The sequence below is a fragment of the Anomaloglossus baeobatrachus genome, chromosome 3 (assembly GCF_048569485.1).
Source record: "Anomaloglossus baeobatrachus isolate aAnoBae1 chromosome 3, aAnoBae1.hap1, whole genome shotgun sequence".
NCBI lineage: Eukaryota > Metazoa > Chordata > Amphibia > Anura > Aromobatidae > Anomaloglossus > Anomaloglossus baeobatrachus.
The window spans coordinates 483,193,619-483,214,291 of NC_134355.1; the positions used below are offsets into that span (position 1 = coordinate 483,193,619).

At 50.2% G+C, this 20,673-nt stretch overlaps 1 protein-coding gene across 2 annotated transcripts in view; it reads right to left on the reverse strand.

Moving 5' to 3' along the window:
* ECT2 (epithelial cell transforming 2) overlaps positions 1-20,673 on the reverse strand; it is a 303,927-nt gene that overhangs the window by 52,003 nt on the left and 231,251 nt on the right. For both annotated transcript variants that reach the window (XM_075338550.1, XM_075338549.1), the window contains one exon: positions 12,493-12,647. In XM_075338550.1, coding sequence (XP_075194665.1) covers positions 12,493-12,647 — 155 coding nt within the window. The remainder of the gene's footprint in view (positions 1-12,492; positions 12,648-20,673) is intronic.

Here is a 20,673-nt window from a genome sequence, read left to right on the forward strand (position 1 = left end):
CGAGAGTGAGCGAGGCACTCCGCTAACAGTCTGCACTGGATGAAGCCCAGACTAGAAGGCCGTCCAGGACAAGAGGATCACTGCCAACCCCTAGAGGTGCAGGACTGCAATCACAGCTGCCCCGACCTTGAGAATACTCGAGGGGCCGTGGCAAACCCCAAGGGAAGAGCCACGAATTGGACCACTCCGATTGCAAAACGTAGCCAACGCTGGTGTAAAACTGCGATTGGCACATGCAGATAGGCATCTCTGATGTCGATGGATGCTAGGGAATCTCCTTGGGTCATTGATTGATCGCAGACACTCCATGCGAAAATGCCGCACCTGAACATGCTTGAGAAGCTTGAGATCCAGGTCGGAAGACACCGCCCTCTTCGGGGACTAGGAATAGATTTAAGCAGAAATCTCAGAACCGTTCCCAGTCGGGAACCGGTACAATTACTCCATTGGCCTGCAAGAATGCCACGGCCTGTGAGAAGGCGGCGGCCTTGGAGCAGGGGGGAGTTGACAGAAAAAAAACTGTTTGGCGGGCTGGATGGAATTCTATCCTGTAGCCGTGTATCCCGCACCCACTGATCGGAGACGTGTTAAAACCATACGTCGCCAAAGAGGGAGAGCCTGCCACCGACCAAGGACGTTGCTGGCGTGGCCAGATAGCCAGGAGGAGGCTGACTTAGTGGCAGCATCTCCTGCGGTCTTCTGAGGACGCGGCTTCGTGCGCCATTTGGGTTTACGATCCTTGGCTGAGCTAGTGGACGAGGCCGAGGGCTTAGAGAACGATCAGATGGAGGAACGAAAAGAACAAAACCTCGACTGATTCCTGCCCTGGACAGTTTAGGTTTGTGGCCTGGAAGAACTCTTCCCGCCAAGAGCTTCCTTAATAATTTCATCCAGTTGTTCCCGAATAGTCTGGTCCCAGCAAAAAGGGAGCCCAGCAAGGAACTTCTTTAGAAGCATCTGCCTTCCACTTCCGAAGCCACAGGAGCCTGCGGATAGCGAGGAAATTAGCCGAGGCCACCGCAGTGCGGTGAGAGTCTCCAGCATGGCAGATATGGCATAGGATGAAAAGACTGAAGTCTGGAAGTTAAGGCAACCATTTCGGGCATAGAGTCCATGTGAGGGAATGCATCTCCTCTAGAGAAGCAGAGATGGCTTTGAAAGCCCGCACTGCTGCAAAAGGTGGGGAGAACGAGGCCCCTGCCGCCTCCATACAGATTTGGCCAGAAGGACAACCTGGCGGACAGCAAAACCTTAAGTGAGGAGCCATCAGCCACTGATACAACGGTCCGGGCTGAGAGTCTAAACACCGGAGGGACCACCTTTGGTGAATGAGCCCACTCCTTGACCACCTCTGGTGGAAGGGGAAAAACTGTCATCAGAACCACGCTTTGGGAAGCGTTTGTCAGAGCAGACCCTGGGCTTGGTGACAGTGGCCTGAAAACTGGAGTGGTTAAGGAACACACTCCTTGTTCTCTTAGGCAAGGTAAACTGGTGCCTTTTTGCCAGAGAGGGTTGCTCCTCTGATACTGGCGGATTGAGGTCCAGTACAGAATTAATGTACAGTGGGATCCTTAGAGAGGTGCCGTCAGCCACTGATACAACTAACCGGGCTGAAAGTCTAGACACCGGAGGGACCACCCTTGGTGAATGAGCCCACTCCTTGACCACCTCTGGTGGAAGGGGGAAACAGTCATCAGAACCACGCTTTGGGAGCGTCTGTCAGGACAGGCTCTGGGTTTGGTCACAGTGGGCTGAAAACTGGAGTGGTTAAGGAACACACTCCTTGTTCTCTTTAAGGTATACTGATGCCTTTCTACCAGAGGGGGATGCTCCCCTGATACAGGCGGATTGAGGTCCAGTACAAATATAATGGACGCAATCAAATCATTAGCATCTGCATCACCTTCGGACAGATCAATGTACATGAAGTAGCGTCCGAGCCCCTAGTAAAGACATCCTCCTCGTCCTGTGAGTCAGCTCGTGAATCAGAGCTGCGGGACGGGGAAGGACAGGGGAACCTGCGTCTCCATTTTAGGAGGACGGGGTCTGAGACCAGATGAAGAGTCCTCTGTGAGCTTTGCTGAGCGAGCCGTAGCAGCAGAAGCGCCCTGAGAAGGGGGCTAATGCATGCTCAGCACCACCGGAGCCGGAGCAGCTGGAGGGACCACTGATGAGCCTCCAGGCTGAGGGACCACTGTGTTTATGTGCTCGGTACAGGCAGTACGAGTCTACATGCAGTGCATATTAAGAGCAGCCTTGCTCTGATGTGAGACATGCTGCAGAAGTGGGGGCTCTGTCCAGAATGACCCCCAGCAGAGTATATAAACAGAGAATATAAGCAGCTGCACAACCGGAGGTTGTGGCTTGCCAGACCGTTTAACATACATTTCTGTGCCCTCCAGTCCCCCAGCCCAGGCCCCCATTTGTCACAATGTGGTATCTCTGTGCCTATGCAGACATTGAGAACGCTGAGAAAATGGCGACCGGAGCGAGAGGGGACGGGGCCTACTCTGAGAGCGGGCAAATGAGGTATACAGGGGAGGGAATCTTTCCTCAGTGAGGAGTGTCCGTTCCCTGTGCTGAACAGCCGCTGGGCGGAGCCGCACTGTCCCTCTGCATGCTGACATGCAGGGGCAGTGAAACCGAAACTAGGCCTCAGGCGAAGCCGGTGCCTAGATTTAAACATGCGGCCAGCGTGCAGGCACCATCGGTGAAAACTGGAGAACCGGCCGGAAATGTTAACACAGTCATATAACACACTCTCCCCAATATATAAAGTACAAGGGACCCCTGGAAAGACCACTTTCTGTGGTAAAAACGTCTCAGTACTTAGCTTGTGAGACGCAGGTGCCAGGTCCCTGGGAGGTGAGCGCTCCGTCCGGCAGGATCCTGAAAGGGCTGCAGATGGAGACCGGTCTCCTGCAAAGCAGTGAGAACCGTGATGGCTCCCACTTCAAGCCAGAGCCCCAGGGGATGGTGAAGGAGCGCGGCATGTGAAGGCTCCAGCCTTGTAAAATCAACCTTAACAGCACCGCCGACACAGTGGGGTGAGAAGGGACATGCCGGGAGTCCAGACTGGACCCGCTTTTCTTCCAAATCTTTGAAATAAAAAAAAAAAATCAAAAATCAAAAATCAGAGAATGCATGTGTGTGTGACCTCCTGAACACAAAGCATTGAAACTGGCTAGGACTGGCTACCAGGGGGTGTATATGCTAGGAGGGAGGAGCTACACGTTTGAGTGTAGTACTTTGTGTGTCCTCCGGAGGCAGAAGCTATACACCCATGGTCTGGGTCTCCCATAAGGAACGATGAAGAAGAAGGGAATTTTGTTTACTTACCGTAAATTCCTTTTCTTCTAGCTCCTTTTGGGAGACCCAGACAATTGGGTGTATAGCTACTGCCTCCGGAGGCCACACAAAGTATTACACTTTAAAAAGTGTAACCCCTCCCCTCTGCCTATACACCCTCCCGTGCATCACGGGCCCATCAGTTTTGGTGCCAAAGCAGGAAGGAGGAAACTTATAAATTGGTCTAAGGTAAACTCAATCCGAAGGATGTTCGGAGAACTAAACCATGAACCAAAGAACAATTCAACATGAACAACATGTGTACACAAAAGAACAAACAGCCCGAAGGGAACAGGGGCGGGTGCTGGGTCTCCCAATAGGAGCTAGAAGAAAAGGAATTTACGGTAAGTAAACAAAAATTCCCTTCTTCTTTGTCGCTCCATTGGGAGACCCAGACAATTGGGACGTCCAAAAGCAGTCCCTGGGTGGGTAAAAGAATACCTCGATAAAAAGAGCCGAAACAACGGCCCCCTCTTACAGGTGGGCAACCGCCGCCTGAAGGACTCGCCTACCTAGGCTGGCATCTGCCGAAGCATAGGCATGCACCTGATAGTGTTTCGTGAAGGTGTGCAGACTCGACCAGGTAGCCGCCTGACACACCTGCTGAGCCGTAGCCTGGTGCCGCAATGCCCAGGACGCACCCACGGCTCCGGTAGAATGGGCTTTCAGCCCTGAAGGAATCGGAAGCCCAGCAGAACGGCAGGCTTCAAAAATCGGTTCCTTGATCCACCGAGCCAAGGTTGACTTGGAAGCCTGCGACCCCTTACGCTGGCCAGCGACAAGGACAAAGAGCACATCAGAGCGGCGCATTGGCGCCGTGCGAGACACGTAGACCCGGAGTGCCCTCACTAGATCTAACAAATGCAAATCCTTTTCATATTGGTGAATTGGATGAGAGCAAAATGAAGGTAAGGAGATATCCTTATTGAGATGAAAAGTGGACACCACCCTAGGGAGAAAGTCCGGGACCGGACGCAGAACCACCTTATCCTGGTGAAATACCAGGAAAAGGCCTTTACATGACAGCGCTGCAAGCTCTGACACTCTACGGAGTGAAGTAACCGCCACTAGAAATGCCACCCTCTGCGAAAGACGCGTAGAACCATGTTGAGATCCCAGGGTTCCAGTGGACGCTTGTAAGGTGGGACTATGTGGCAAACTCCCTGCAGGAACGTGCGGACCTGCGGAAGCCTGGCTAGACGCTCTTGAAAAAACACGGAAAGCGCCGAGACTTGACCTTAGAGAGAGTCGAGAGACAACCCTTGTCCAATCCCGATTGAAGGAAGGAAAGAAAACTGGGTAAGGCAAACGGCCAGGGGGTAAACCCCCTCTAAGAGCACCAGGCTAAGACGATCTTCCAAGTTCTGTGACAGATCTTGGCTGACGTTGGTTTCCTGGCCTGTCTCATAGTGGCCACACAGTCAGGTTGAGGGCCGCAGAATTCAGATAAAAAATGGCCCTTGAGATAGCAAGTCTGGTCGGTCTGGGAGCGCCCACGGTTGCCCCACCGTGAGATGCCACAGATCGGGGTACCACGACCGCCTCTGCCAATCTGGAGCGACGAGAATGGCGCGGCGGCAGTCGGACCTGATCTTGCGCAACACTCTGGGCAGCATTGCCAGAGGAGGGAATACATAAGGCAGTTGAAACTGCGACCAATCGTGAACTAAGGCGTCCGCCGCCAGAGCGCCGTGGTCCTGAGACCGTGCCATGAATGCCGGAACCTTGTTGTTGTGCCGAGACGCCATGAGATCGGCGTCCGGCGTTCCCTAGCGGCAACAGATCTCTTGAAACACGTCCGGGTGGAGAGACCATTCCCCCGCGTCCATGCCCTGGCGACTGAGGTAGTCTGCTTCCCAGTTTTCTACGCCCGGAATGTGAACCGCGGAGATGGTGGAGGCTGTGGCCTCCGCCCACAGCAAAATCCGCCGGACTTCTTGGAAGGCTTGACGACTGCGAGTGCCGCCCTGGTGGTTGATGTACGCAACCGCCTTGGCGTTGTCCGACTGTATGCGGATCTGCCTGCCCTCGAGCCACCGATGGAACGCCTTGAGGGCTAGATACACTGCCCTCATTTCCAGAACATTGATCTGAAGGGAGGACTCTGTCGGAGTCCAGGTTCCCTGAGCCTTGTGGTGGAGAAAAACCGTTCCCCATCCTGACAGGCTCGCGTCCGTCGTGACCACAGCCCAGGATGGGGGCAGAAAGGATTTTCCTTTCGACAGAGAAGTGGGGAGAAGCCACCATTGAAGTGAGGTCTCGGCTTCCAGAGACAGAGAGACGTTCCTGTTTAAGGACTCTTGTCTCATTTGCTGAGAATGTCCCATTGGAGAGGATGCGCAAATGGAACTGCCTCCATTGCTGCCACCATCTTCCCCAGGAAGTGCATGAGGCGCCTCAAGGGGTGCGACTGGGCCCGAAGAAGGGATTGCACCCCTGTCTGCAGCGACCGCTGTTTGTCCAGCGGTAGCTTGACCATCGCTGAGAGAGTATGAACCTCCATCCCGAGGTACGTCAGTGACTGGGTCAGAGAGAATTTTTAACTTTGGAAAATTGATGATCCACCCGAAACCTCTGGAGAGTCTCCAGAGCAACGGTCAGACTGTGTTAACAAGCCACCCAAGAGGGTGCCTTGACTAGGAGATCGTCTGGGTAAGGGATCACCGAGTGGCCCTGAGAGTGTAGGATCGCTACGACGGATGCCATGACCTTGGTGAAGACCCGTGGGTCTGTCGCCAGGCCGAAAGGCAGTGCCACAAACTGAAGGTGTTCGTCCCCGATGGCGAAACGCAGGAAGCGTTGATGCTCTTGAGCGATCTGCCATGGAGATAGGCATCTCCTGGTTGTCACATGTTTGTTGAGCAATTTGAGGTCCAAAACGGAACGGAATGAGCCGTCCTTTTTTGGCACCATGAACAGATTGGAGTAAAAACCGCGACCGCGTTCCTGTGGGGAACGGGGATCACCACTCCTTCTGTTGTCAGAGTGTCCACCGCCTGAAAAGCGCAACGGTCCGTTCGGGGGGCGGAGAAGTTCTGAAAAAAATGAGTCGGAGGACGAGAGCTGAACGCTATCCTGAAACCGTGAGACAGAATGTCTCTCACCCATCGGTCTTGGACATGTGGCCACCAGGCGTCGCAAAGCGGGAGAGGCTGCCACCGACCGAGGATGCGGTTTGGGGCGGCCGAAAGTCATGAGGAGGCCGCCTTGGAGACTGTGCCTCCGGTGGTCTTTGGAGGACGTGACTTAGACCGCCGTGGAGAAGAGTTCCTCTGGCTCTTCTGTGGCCTGTTGGACGAGGAGGGCTGGGACGCTTGAGAAGCCAAGGACACAACCTGCGGGGCAGAGATACGTGCGACCGCATTAATCTCAGCCAGAGAAGCTGAGATAGCTTGGAGAGCCCTCACGGCTGCGAAGGCCGGAGCAAAAGATGGATTTCATCATAAGCTTTATTTGTCTGTCAGTGGCATCCATGAGAGATGAACCATCTGCCACTAATACTACGGATCTAGCCGCCAGTCTGGAGACTGGAGGATCCACCCTGTGACACTGAGCCCAACCCTTAACTACGTCAGGGGGGAAAAGGGTAACGTGTGTCATTAAGGCGCTTAGTAAAGTGCTTGTCCGGAAAGTTCTGTGCTTCTGGACAGCCTCTCTGAAGTTAGAGTGATCGAAAAAAACGCACTCCGTGTACATTTGGGAAACCTAAACTGGTGTTTCTCCCGCTGTGAAGCAGACTCCTCCATAGGAGAAGATGGGGAAGAGAGGTCTAGCACCTGGTTGACGGACGCTATAAGGTCATTTACTATGGCGTCCCCTTCAGGTGTATCCAGATTGAGCGCAACGCTAGGTTCAGAGCCCTGAGCTGCGACCTTCGCTCCATCCTTAACTACGACAGTGAAGTCGTGGAAGGTTCCCAGCGAGCCCGGTTAGCCTGTGTGAGGCCGCGGTCCGTGTCGGAGTTCTCACCGTGGGATCTGGGTGTTACCCCAGGAGCCCCTTGTTGTACCGACCCAGAGGGGCCTGGGGGCGATGAACTCACAGCTCCCTGGCCCTGTGTTACCGGTCTGGACTGCAAAGCTTCCAGCTTAGCAGCCCCTCTGTTCATAGACTGGGCCATGGAATGACTCAGAGAGTTGCTCAGTCAAACGTGCAAACTCTGTCCCTGCCATCTGTGCCGTGGAAACCGGTGGTACCACCTGAGCCGAGGGTCCCACCCGTGCCAGAGGCTCCGGCTGAGTGAGTGCGCCAGGGGCCAAGCATTTGCAATGATAGGTGTGCTGATGTCACCTCCTAGCAATCAGCAAGGGTATATAGCCAAAAGCAAATAGTGCAGCCGAACAGTGAAATCATATACCATATAAACACACATATTTATATATAATATATATATATATATAATATATATATAATATATATATAATATAATATAATATATATATATCTATATATATATATATATCTATATCTATATCTCTATCTATCTATCTATCTATCTATATCTCTATCTATCTATCTATCTATCTATCTATCTATCTATCTATCTATCTATCTATCTATCTCTCTATCTATCTATATCTCTATCTATCTATCTATCTATCTATCTATCTATCTATCTATCTATATATATATATATATATATATATACACACACACACACACTTCGGCACCCAAGGGGGGCCAGCACCCGATTGGGAAACTGGTGCCCCACAGTTCACAGTGAGGGGGGAGGAGGATACCAAGTATGCTCCAGCCTTCACTGCCGACGTCCCGTCGTTACCCCTGACTGGCAGGCCCGGGAACGGGAGTATATGGTACTAGGCCGCAAGAGCCGGGGACTAAAGTTAAAAACGCGGCCGGCAAACAGGCGCGGTCGTCCCGGTCTCACAAACCTCACAGCAACCGCTGCGGCGTTTGTAACCCAGGTGCTGTATGCAGCGTCCCCCAAAGGGGACACAGAGTACCTTATGGATGCAGGGCTCTGTCCCTGATGATGTCCTGTCTCCTGTCCGTCAGAATCCCCCAGGGGCTGCGGATGGAGCCCGGTCCCATGCATGGCGACCGGTTAGGAACCCCCTCTCCCAGAGCTGCAGTGCTGCCGAACAGTGAGCACAATCCGAGATCTCCACCGGCAGAATCATCCCATATAACAATGGCTGCCGGCGTTCCGAGGGGAGGAGGGAGCCGAGGGCGGAACCACAAAAGTGCGGGAATCTGCACCCCATAGTGAACAGTGAGGGGGGAGGAGGACAGCGAAGTGTGCTCCAGCCCTCACCGTCGGCGTCATACCGACCGTCCCGCCCTTCCCCCTGACTGGCAGGCCCAGGGGCGGGAGTTTAACACACTAGGCCGCAAAAGCCGGGGACTAAAGTAAAAACCGCGGCCGGCAAACCGGCACAGTCGGCGCGGTAGTCCCGGTCAAAAAAAAAAAAAATCACACCGCAGTCGCTGCAGCGTCTGAGGCCAAGGTGCTTCATGCACCGTCCCAAAGGGGACACAGAGTACCTGTAGATGCAGGGCCATGTCCCTGACGATACTCAATCTCCTGTCCGGCAGATACCACCAGGGGCTGCGGAGGGAGCCCGGTCCCAGTGGCTGGATGACCGGTTAGGATCCCACTTCACCCAGAGCCCCTAAGGGATGGGGAAGGAAAACGGCATGTGGCTCCTGCCTGTGTACCCGCAATGGGTACCTCAACCTTAACAGCACCGCCGACTCAGTGGGGTGAGAAGGGAGCATGCCGGGGGCCCTGTTAGGGGCCCTCTTTTCTTCCAACCGATATAATCAGCAGCTGCTGCTGACTAAAATGTGGAGCATTGTGTGAGTGTCAGCCTCCTTCAACACAAAGCATAAAACTGATGGGCCCGTGATGCACGGGAGGGTGTATAGGCAGAGGGGAGGGGTTACACTTTTTAAAGTGTAATACTTTGTGTGGCCTCCGGAGGCAGTAGCTATACACCCAATTGTCTGGGTCTCCCAATGGAGCGACAAAGAAATATAATATAATATAATAAATATTATATATATACATATATATATACATATATACACATACACACACACATACACACACACGTTAAAGGGAAGGTGCCACGGTTTTTATTTTTGTAATAATAATAGTGATTATGAGATCAAGTATTTTTAATACAAAATAAAACTCATTGTTTATTTAATTCTAGTTTTACTGACGCGCTGTAGGCTGCCATCATGGATTTGCTGTGTGTGCATTGGGTCTAATGGTCGGACTCCGACCTTATACTTAATACAAGACAGCTCCCTGCTGTGACCTAGACGCGCCCCCTGGGCTGTCCAGATCACAGCATAGGGAGGATATCGGTGCCATCTTTGTGTTGTGGAGCACAAAGCGTCACCTGCTCGGGATGTGCAAGTACCGACACCCCTCCCTCCCCATACAGCCACCCCCACCCGCCGCCTGTCACGTGACGGCCTGAATACCTGCGCCCCTCCCCACGCCGCCGCTACCATCTCCAATGAAACCCCCCCACCCTCTCCCTCATGCTGGGTGCTCGGTCACACACACACACACACACACACACACACACACAATTATATACACACAGTATTTAGTACATACACACACTGGCTCCGCCATCCTCATGCTGTTCAGTCACACACACAGTATATACACACAGTATATAGTATATAAAAATACACTGGCTCTGCCTCCCTTATGCTGCTCGGTCACAAACACAGTATATATGCACACTGTAGACAGTGTGCGTGCCTGTGGCAGAGCATTGCGTGCATGCATGTGGCAGAGCATTGCGTGGGCGCGTGCATGTGGCAGAGCATTGCGTGGGCGCGTGCATTTGGCAGAGCATTGCGTGGGCGCGTGCATTTGGCAGAGCATTGCGTGGGCGCGTGCCTGTGGCAGAGCATTGCGTGGTGGCGTGCCTGTGGCAGAGCATTGCGTGGTGGCGTGCCTGTGGCAGAGCATTGCGTGGTGGCGTGCATGTGGCAGAGCATTGCGTGGTGGCGTGCATGTGGCAGAGCATTGCGTGGTGGCGTGCATGTGGCAGAGCATTGCGTGGGGGCGTGCAAGTGGCAGAGCATTGCGTGGGCGCGTGCCTGTGGCAGAGCATTGCGTGGGCGCGTGCCTGTGGCAGAGCATTGCGTGGGCGCGTGCCTGTGGCAGAGCATTGCGTGGGGGCGTGCATATGGCAGAGCATTGCGTGGGGGCGTGCATATGGCAGAGCATTGCGTGGGGGCGTGCATATGGCAGAGCATTGCGTGGGGGCGTGCATGTGGCAGAGCATTGCGTGGGGGCGTGCATGTGGCAGAGCATTGCGTGGGGGCGTGCATGTGGCAGAGCATTGCGTGGGGGCGTGCATGTGGCAGAGCATTGCGTGGGGGCGTGCATGTGGCAGAGCATTGCGTGGGAGCGTGCATGTGGCAGAGCATTGCTGGACTGGGGCGTGCATGTGGCAGAGCATTGCTGGACTGGGGCGTGCATGTGGCAGAGCATTGCGTGGGGGCGTGCATGTGGCAGAGCATTGCTGGACTGGGGCGTGCATGTGGCAGAGCATTGCTGGACTGGGGCGTGCATGTGGCAGAGCATTGTTGGACTGGGGCGTGCATGTGGCAGAGCATTGCTGGACAGCGGCGGGCATGTGGCAGAGCATTGCTGGACTGGGGCGTGCATGTGGCAGAGCATTGTTGGACTGGGGCGTGCATGTGGCAGAGCATTGCTGGACAGGGGCGTGCATGTGGCAGAGCATTGCTGGACAGGGGCGTGCATGTGGCAGAGCATTGCTGGACTGGGGCGTGCAGAGTGCTATGTGGGGAGCACTATGCAGGTGTCCTTGGTGACACTTTAGACATTTGTGGTTACCAACAAAATGGCTCCGCGCTGTGTCCCTACACTTCACCTTCCCTTATCCTGTTGGAAAAACTCAGATTGGGAGGGGGAGCTGTGACATCACACACAGGAGAGCAGATTCTGCCCACTTTTACTACAGCTGTAATGTGAGCTGTTTCTACAGTAGGATTTCAGCAGCTGCTCCGCCTAGTGTTTAAGAGTGGAAAATATCAAACTTTTTAATTTTTTTATATTTTGCTCAATTAACAAATATTTGAACAAAACATTAATACTTTACATTTTTTTCAGTTACTTAAAGGTTTTTTTTTTTTTTTGAACGACACCTTCCCTTTAACAGATATGACATGCCTGAGGAAAGAGGTGGGGGAGGGATTGGAGAAGAGGGGGAGAAGGGTAAGTTCATCGTATGTGCACAACAGAGGGAATTCATTTGGATCCAATAAAGGAACGATCAATCTACATTAGTGCAGCAAATGTAGATTGATAGTGCCATTATTGGATCCAAATGAATTGCCTCTGTTGTGCACATACAATGAACTTACCCTTCCCCCTCTTCTCTCTCACCTTTTTCCGTGTGTGTGTGTGTGTGTGTGTGTGTGTGTGTGTGTGTGTCAGAGAATAATAATATAACACACATATACATATTTTCCCATTGTAATAGATTCATTACATGTGATCAAGAACACCAAATGTGTTTGAAAAGAGTCTTGAGTCACATCTTTATTGGAGATTGTGTATCCCCCTTTTTTCCCCTGATTTTAGATGATGAAATAAAGATGAAACTCAAATTTTATATTGTGCTGGATCTTCAGCTTCTTTTTCCTCATTACTCCAGGTGGATGCTGACCACAGGTTTCCGTGCACCTACTTATAGGAACCCGCTGGGCCTTTCTGGACTTCTGAAGTGGTGACTATTTTATCAACGTTATTTCTAGTCGCGGCTAGTGTAAATTTGTAAATTATGTGACAATTATCCAAATAGGTTTTTGAGTTGCAGCTTTAAATAAGATTTTTCTCTGCATTTAGTCTAATGGTAAATTTGGGATTGGTAAATGAATGGTAAAACCAAAAGGAGCCTGTGATCGCGGGTGTATTCCTGAATTGTATCAAGCGCTTGTTTTTCTCCAGTTTGACACTACAAAACAGTCAAATTTTACTATACTCTATACATACACATATATATCACACGCATACAGTATATATAAATAAAATTTTAGGTGATGAAATAAGCTCCATATTCACAGCTGTCAGTGGTTCTCTGAATCCTTCTTCGCTGTCATGATGATGGGGAGAAAACTACTTACAGCATCTGCTTTACAAATGGTGTTGGCTATGTGCCGGCATAACATCTTCAGCCAATCGGCCTTCAGTGGCTCCTCCGTTGTCAGCTGGAAGCTAAATAACTGGTTTGCCTGTTCTGTCGGAGGTCGCACTACCAACGCAAATGCGTTATGACATTCTGCAGATCCAAATGAAAACATGAGTCACTTTTATGATCCAATGCCACACGTGGTTATTCAAAAATAAACAATGTTTTTGGTCTGTAGGCGAGTCTGGGTTTTTACGTCCCCCTTATGATATAAAAAACAGACAAGCAATTTACAGCTTATTAATGAGATTCTGCTTGGGGCGCAGTACAACGCTGCAGCTTAGTATGGCACAGCGGACATCACGAAGCACTCAGGCATGAACAAATCTGCACGGTCTGAAAATTAATATTTTTAGATTTAGACAGCACTCTTAGCTGTGTAACCGTGGCGCAGTATATAATTACATAGCTAGGAATGTTACGCTTATTCTGGGCCATGCTGTTAATGCACTGCAGCTTTTATATTGGCAGATGGGCACACTACACTGGCATGCTGTGCCCAGAGAAACAGGTTTTACCATCGAAGTACACAGTTATAGCTAGTGATAAAATTAGGAGCTTTATACAGCTTATCACTACATAGTATATACACATGCAGGTACGCTTGTGGCCAAAAGTTCTGGTTTTCACACCACTTGCTGCTTCAGTGTTTTAGAGCATTTCAGAAGTTTACATAAACTTGATATATTTGTCAATGGTTTAAAAAGCTTCAGTATTTGCAGTACTGACCCTTATTTTTTTTATAATTCTTTATTTAACCGAAAAACATGGGAATACATCAATCCAGAACAGTAGCATAACAATTTACGACCATTGTACATTGTCACCCATCAGGCTAAAGCTGGGGTCACACATAACGACGACGACAACGACGTCGCTGCAACGTCACCATATTCTGTGACGTAGCAGCGACCATCGATGATCGTTAGTAAGCTGTCAAACATGTTAGAAAAAGCAGCGACGGAGCAGCGATCATAGCGACGTCGACGGTCGTTGTGTGGTTTCAGACGTAGCGTAGCGTCGCTGCTGCGGTGTCAAACACAAGGATTATCAGCTTATCAGCATGGCGCAGCGGGATAGCAGCGATCAAAAAATGACTTCGAGCATTCAGGAGCGAGCAATGATTTCGCAGCAGGGGTCTGATCATTGTTATGTGTCACACACAGCGACGTCGCTGTTGAGGTCGCTGCAACGTCACAGAATATGGTGACGTTGCAGCGACGTCGTTGTCGTTATGTGTGACACCAGCTTAACTGTAACAACTGATAACTACCACACTTTGACTCCTCCATGTTTACCCGGGAATTTTCAAGTATAGAAATTCTGTAGAGAATTAAGGAGAGAGAGATAAAGAAGCAAGAGAGCAGAAGAAAGTAGACCATAGACAAATAGGAGGGAGCACACAAAAAGGGGGGGAGGAAGGGGGGGGGGAAGAGCAGAACATAAGGGAACAAACAGCCACTAGGCAGAGATCCATCATCTCAGAACACCACTGTCTAACGGCAGAAGAAGACCCCCTCAGTCAGGGGGGATCCAGGTACCGTATTCCTTGGAGAATTTAAACTCGATCCAGGGAAACCAAGTCCTGTGAAAAACCTCCTGTCTGTCGTGGAGAGACGCCGTCAGGTCCTCCATATGCAGCAATTCATTCACCCTGTTCGCCCACATTGATAGTGTCGGCGGAGTGGGGGATCTCCATCTCAGGGGGATGCACGTCCTGGCGGCCATCACCAGGAAGCTTAATAGAGACCCCTTATAAGCACGGACAGAGGAGTCGGGCAGTTGAAGCAAGAAGAGCTCCGGGCCCAGGGTCTGCGCGTGTCCAACCACATGCCCGATCACCCCCCCGCAACCCCTCCCAAAACCGCTGCAACTCCGGGCATGCCCAGAATATGTGCAGGAAGTCACCTTCCCCAGTCCCACATCTGCAAAAACTGGAGTCTACACCTGGGAACATCCTGTGGAGTTTCGTCGGGACCCTATACCATCGAGAGATACATTTATAGTTGGCATCTTGGAGTTTGGAGCTAACTGATGTTTTGTGGGCGAGTAACAGCACTTTATTTCTTTGCGAGGTCGAGAGGGTGAGGCCCAGGTCTGACTCCCAATGCAAGAGAAACCCCGGTGGGGACAGGTCTGTAGAGTTGCATAGCATGGAGTGTGAAATGGCCAGGCAGTGTCGGAGAGACCCCCTTTCCATGCAGAGCTTCTCAAACTCGGTGAGGGGTCTGTCAAACTGACTATGGACCGGTAGAGTAACGAGAAAGTGTCGCAGTTGTAAGGAACGCCACGGGCCCAGGGGTCCAGGGACCCGGAAGCTCCGAAGATCCTCTATTGTTGGCCAATGCCCCTCGACTCCGATGTGTTGAGCGCGGAATCTATTCCGCAAGATCCAGAGGCGAAACATAGGGTCAGAGAGACCCGGCGAAAAATTCGGGGCGCCAATGATTGGAGAAAGGGGAGAGGGCAAGGGCAGTAGGGCTCTCCGGACCACCCCCTGGGAACAACAAGATAGCGTAGCACCAATCGTAGGATGGGATTTGAGCTCTGTGCCCACAGGGGGAAGTGCCGCCAATGGCATATCAGTAAAGCTCTGCTCCACCTGAACCCAAGCCTTGGCTTTAGAATGGAGACACCAGTCCACTACCCTGGCCGTGTGTGTGGCAATGTAATACGTCTTGAGGTCCGGGAGACCCAGCCCCCCCCCCCCCCCCCGAGCCCTAGATCTACACAACAACGACCGTGCCAGTCTCGCCGGCTTGTTTGCCCATAGCAACTTCGTTTGTAGAGAGGAAACTTCTCTAAAGAATGGCCTGGGGATCCCCATGAGTAGGGTATGAAGGAGGTACAAGAGTCTCGGAAAAATGTTCATCTTAAAAATCGCGGCCCGTCCGAACCACGTGAAAGTGCCTTTTGACCAGGTTTTACAGTCTTCTTTAATTTTTTGGAGCAGAGGGGTAAAGTTCAACTGGAAAAGGGAGCTCACGTCGGCCGACAATTTAAGTCCCAAGTATCGCAGGTACTGAGGAACCCACTGAATATCAGAGGCTCCCCGCAGCTGCGAAACTACCTCCGCGGGGAGGTTAACGCCCAGAGCCTCCGATTTAGACAAGTTGACCTTAAAGTTGGAGAGGAGGGAGTAACTATTAAATTCCTGCATTAGCACTGGGAGTGATTCGGCTGGGTCAGCGATAAAAAATAATAGATCATCCACAAAGGCTGTCCCCGATCTCCGGTCCCTTAATGCTAGTGTTCATCCGAATGTGTCGCAGTAGGGGCTCTAATGTGAGTATGAATATCATTGGGGAAAGCGGACAACCCTGCCGGCTGCTATTGGTAATCGGAAAACTCTCTGAAAGCACTCCATTAACCCGAACACGAGCCGACGGTGCACTATATAGAGAACCTATCCAACTTAGCATGTTTCCCCCCAGCCCTAGGAAAGCAAGGACACCGTCCAGGAACGTCCAGCTGACCCGGTCGAACGCCTTCTCGGCGTCTGTCGACAACAACATGAGAGATCCACCATCAGACCTGGCCCTATGAATCAGGTTTAGGGCCCTCGTGGTGTTATCCCTAGCCTCCCTGCTCAGCATGAACCCGGCCTGGTCAGAATGGACTATACCCCCTAGCAGTGGGGACAGTCGCTCGGCCAGAATCTTAGCAAACAACTTTAGGTCCACATTGAGCAGGGAGATCGGGCGATAGTTGGCACAAGTGGAGGGATCCCTCCCCTCTTTAGGAATAACCACAATGGTAGCAGCAAGGGCATCTCTTGGTAAAGGTGGGGATGGACACGATGGGATGTTGTTGAAGGCTGCTAGAAAATGGGGGGTCAATATAGGACCCAGCTTCTTGTAATAGGCCACCGGGAGCCAATCCGGCCCCGGTGCCTTACCCGAAGGGGAATTCTTAAGGGCCGCAGCTAGCTCCGCCTCAGAAATCGGTGCCTCCAGTGCCTTTATATCTTCCGGTTTAAGCCTCGGGAGTCCTGAGGATCTTAAATAATCCTGGATTCTTTCCCTGGCTGTCTCCCTATCTTTTTTTTTTTTTTTTTTGAACTTTATGCAATCCACCCTGACATGCTGGACTTCAGCTTCTGGGCCAAATCCTGACAGATGACATCTCATTAATGTCTAACACACACACTCTATATTATATGCAATACATCTATCTATCTATCTACACACCGTGTTTTTCCAAAAATAAGACACTGTCTTATATTTATTTTTTTTGCCCCCCCCAAAAAAGCGCTAGGGCTTATTTTTGGAGGAGGTCTTATTCTTGGAGAAACACGGTTGGGGGTAAGTTAACCCCCCAAAAAAGCAGACCCCCCCACTTCCCAGGAGACTCACTCACCAGACCAGGAAGTCTGCATGGTTCCCAGGGTTTCCCTGTGATCTCCGGTCGGTGCTGCACGCCGTCCTACCCTGCTGCTAGCTGACACACTGACACACACAGAAGATCCCAGACACACAGCCGATCACAGATACACACACAGCAGATCGCAGATATACACAGCAGATCACAGACAGCAGATCTCAGGCACGCACAGCCATCACAGACACACACATCCGATCGCAGACACACACAGCCGATCACAGATAGGCTATGTGCGCACGTTGCGTACTAGCCCTGCAGAAATTTCTGCAGTGATCTGAAGAGCACACGTGCGCTTCTAATCGCTGCAGAAAATGTCCGTAGAGAAAAAAAAAAAAAAGCAGATTCCATACGCTCTGCCTGCAGCTCCTGCCATAGACAGAGCAGGAGCTGCCGGCAAAGCGCACGGAAGAAGTGACATGTTACTTCTTAGAACGCAGCGCTTCGGGCAGCAGCCGAAGCGCTGCGCTCTAAGACGCCACGTGCGCACGGCCCCTGCACAATCTCCATAGACTGTGCAGGGGACGCAGGACGCATGCAGTTACGCTGCGCTACAAAGCGCAGCGTAACTGCATGTATTTACGCAACGTGCGCACATAGCCATACACAGCCGATCACAGATACACACACAGCAGATCGGAGATATACACCGATCACACACAGCCACAGATACACACATCCGATCGCAGAGACACACAGCAGATCGCAGGCACGCACAGCCATCAGATACACACATCTGAACGCAGACACACACAGCCGATTGCAGACACACACACACATCACATCCAGCACTTATGGCAACAGAGAATGAGAGCAAGTCACGTGTCTGGCCGCAGGTCCTGTTCGTCGCGCTGCACCGCACTGCCTCAGGATTCTCCCGGCGAGAAGAGATCGTGGGCACTGGATGAGGTGAGTGTGTATGCGATCCGATGTGTGTGTGTGTGTGTGTGTGTGTGTGTGTGTGTGTGTGTGTGTGTGTGTGTGTGTGTGATCTGATGTGTGCGGGTGTGTGATCACTGCAGGTCCTCTGATCGGTGTCGGGTGAGTGTAATTGCCGGGTGCCGCTGTGTATAATGAAGTGTCCTGTATCTAACTTTTTTAGCTGCACGGACACTTCATTATTGATCTGGGACTAGGGCTTATTTTCGGGGGAGGGCTTATATTTAAGCCTTTCTCCGAAAATGCTGAAAATCCCTGCTAGGGCTTATTTTTGGGGGAGGTCTTATTTTTGGAAAAACACGAATGAAATATTATATATATACATACACACACTGACTGAAAATCTTACTAGCACAAAGATCCTTGCCTGTAAAGCCTTATTGTTGTAAAGCAATGGCCTCTGAATGTGTTTTCTTGGTTATCCATGGTCAATAAGAGACTACAATGAAAAACTTTACACGAAAATTTTCATAGAAAGAACGACTTATCTGATCACTCTGCATAACCATCTAATGTGAATACAAAATACCACTTTTATGAAATTTGTTTGACTTTTGCCAACAACTGCAGAACTGAGATTTAGGCAGAGATTCATCAACGCGATTATATGCCTATTGCTGCCTTAGGCTATGTGTGTACTGACTTTTTTTGCACTTCTCAAAAACCAGCAAAAACCGCACAAAAAGACAAACGCACCCGTGGCAAAAACGCAGCGGCATGCGTTTTGCTACATTTCAGTGCGTTTTTCATCAAAAATGCAGCTAAAAAAGAAAAGCTGTGTGCGGCAGCAAAAAATGAAAAGTCGGACTTTGCTGAAGAAGCAAAGTCATGCAGTTTTGAGCCCAAAAGTGCACCCGAAAAACGCCGCGAAAAATGCTCAGTGCGCATATAGACTTAAATAGCTTTAAAAAGTTTAAAAACTTTTCTGCAATTCAGAACTGCGCCAAAAACTTACAATTTTTGGCATTTTCACGCAAAGTTTCGTCCATCTCTGCCAAATTGGGTGGAGCTGGGGTGGTATATGGGTGTGATGCCACTCCTAGTCTAATTCATGATTCATAATTCTTGGGGTAGCTTACGCCACAAATCTTTCTTTGGTACATGGCAGCATTAAGATTTGTATAGAGGCACATGCCACTTTTCAGAGGCTCCAGCTTTATTAGGAAGCATGTTCCTTTTCATGAATCAGTAGTTTATACCTCTAACATGCCCAGTCAACAAGACCAGCCCTGTTCATGCCAGTCTTTCTGAACTGTGGCCTTTTACATAAAAGCCGTGGTTCAAGGAAACGCAAGACAACTAAAAATAAAACACCCTAACAAAAATGTGGTTTGTAGTGTGAAATATTTCACTATGGACTTACACCCATCACCTAGCCACAGAAAAAGCACAGGCAAAATTAATCAAATATATGTGACCGTGGCAGCTTATCAAAGTTAGATGATGCCTTTTCTAAAATCACATCTGGATTAGTTCAAAACACTTCAGGCTAAATGCTATATTACATACAATTCAGTATATTGAGGGTCATATGTTATGCGAGAGATTACAGTGGGAAGATAAGTATTTGATACACTGCTGGTTTTGCACATTTTCCCACCTACAAAGAATGGAGAGGTCTGTAATTTTTATCATCGGTACACTTACATTGACATACAGAATAAAAAAAAAATTCTGACTATCACATTGTTTGATTTTTAAATTAATTAGTATTTTAATGAAATACGTATTTGATACAACTGAAAAAGAACTGAACATTTGGTACAGAAATCTTTATTTGCAATCAGAATCAGATGTTTCCTGTAGTTCATGACAAATTTTGCACACATTGCAGCAGGGATGTTAGCCCCGAAACCTGAAAGATCTAGAGAAGATCTGTATGGAGGAATGGGCAGTCACTGGGCAACATGGAGTTTTAGCTCCTTTTTCTATTGGGTTCAGGTCTGGAAACTGGCTAGGCCACTCCAGGACCTTGAAATGCCTCTTACGGAGCCACTCAGTTGCCCTGGCAGTGTGTTTTGGGTAATTGTCATACTGGAAGACGCTGCCACGACCCATGTTCAATGCGCTTATTGAGAGAAGGAGGTTGTTGGCCAATATATGGTGCAGTCTTCCTTTCCTCTTTGCAGAAAATGACCCCCAAAAGTATGATGTTTCATGGTTGAGAGTGTTCCTTCGGTTGTACGCCTTTCTCCAAACAGTGAGTGGAGTTGATACCAAAAGGTCTATTTTGGTCTCATCTGACCACAACCTTCTCCCATATGCCTCCTCTGAATTATCCAGATGATAATTAGCAAACGTCAAACGGGCCTGGATATGTGCTGGAATAAGCAGAGTGACTTTGCGTGCCCTGCAGAATTTGAATCCATGATGGCATAGTTTGTTACTAATGGTGAGCTTTGAGACTGTTGTCCCAGCTCTTTTCAGGTCATTCATCATGTCCTCCCTAGATGTTTTGGGTTGCTTCCTGACCCTTCTCAGAATCATCTTTACCCCATGAGGCGAAATCTTGCATAGAATTCCAGACTGAGTAAGATTCACAGTTGTCTTGTGTTTCCATTTTCAAATAATTGCTATAACAGTTGTTGCCTTCTCACAGAACTGCCATTCTATTGTCCTGTAGCCCATCGGAGCCTAGGGCAGCTCTACAATTTTGTCCCTGGTGTGCTTAGAAAGCTTTTTGGTCTTGGCCATGGTAGAGAGGCTGCAGTGTGACTGATTGAGTGGGTGCACAGGTGTCTTTCATATAGGTAACAAGTTTAAACAGGTGCAGTTAATACAGGTAATGAGTGCAGAA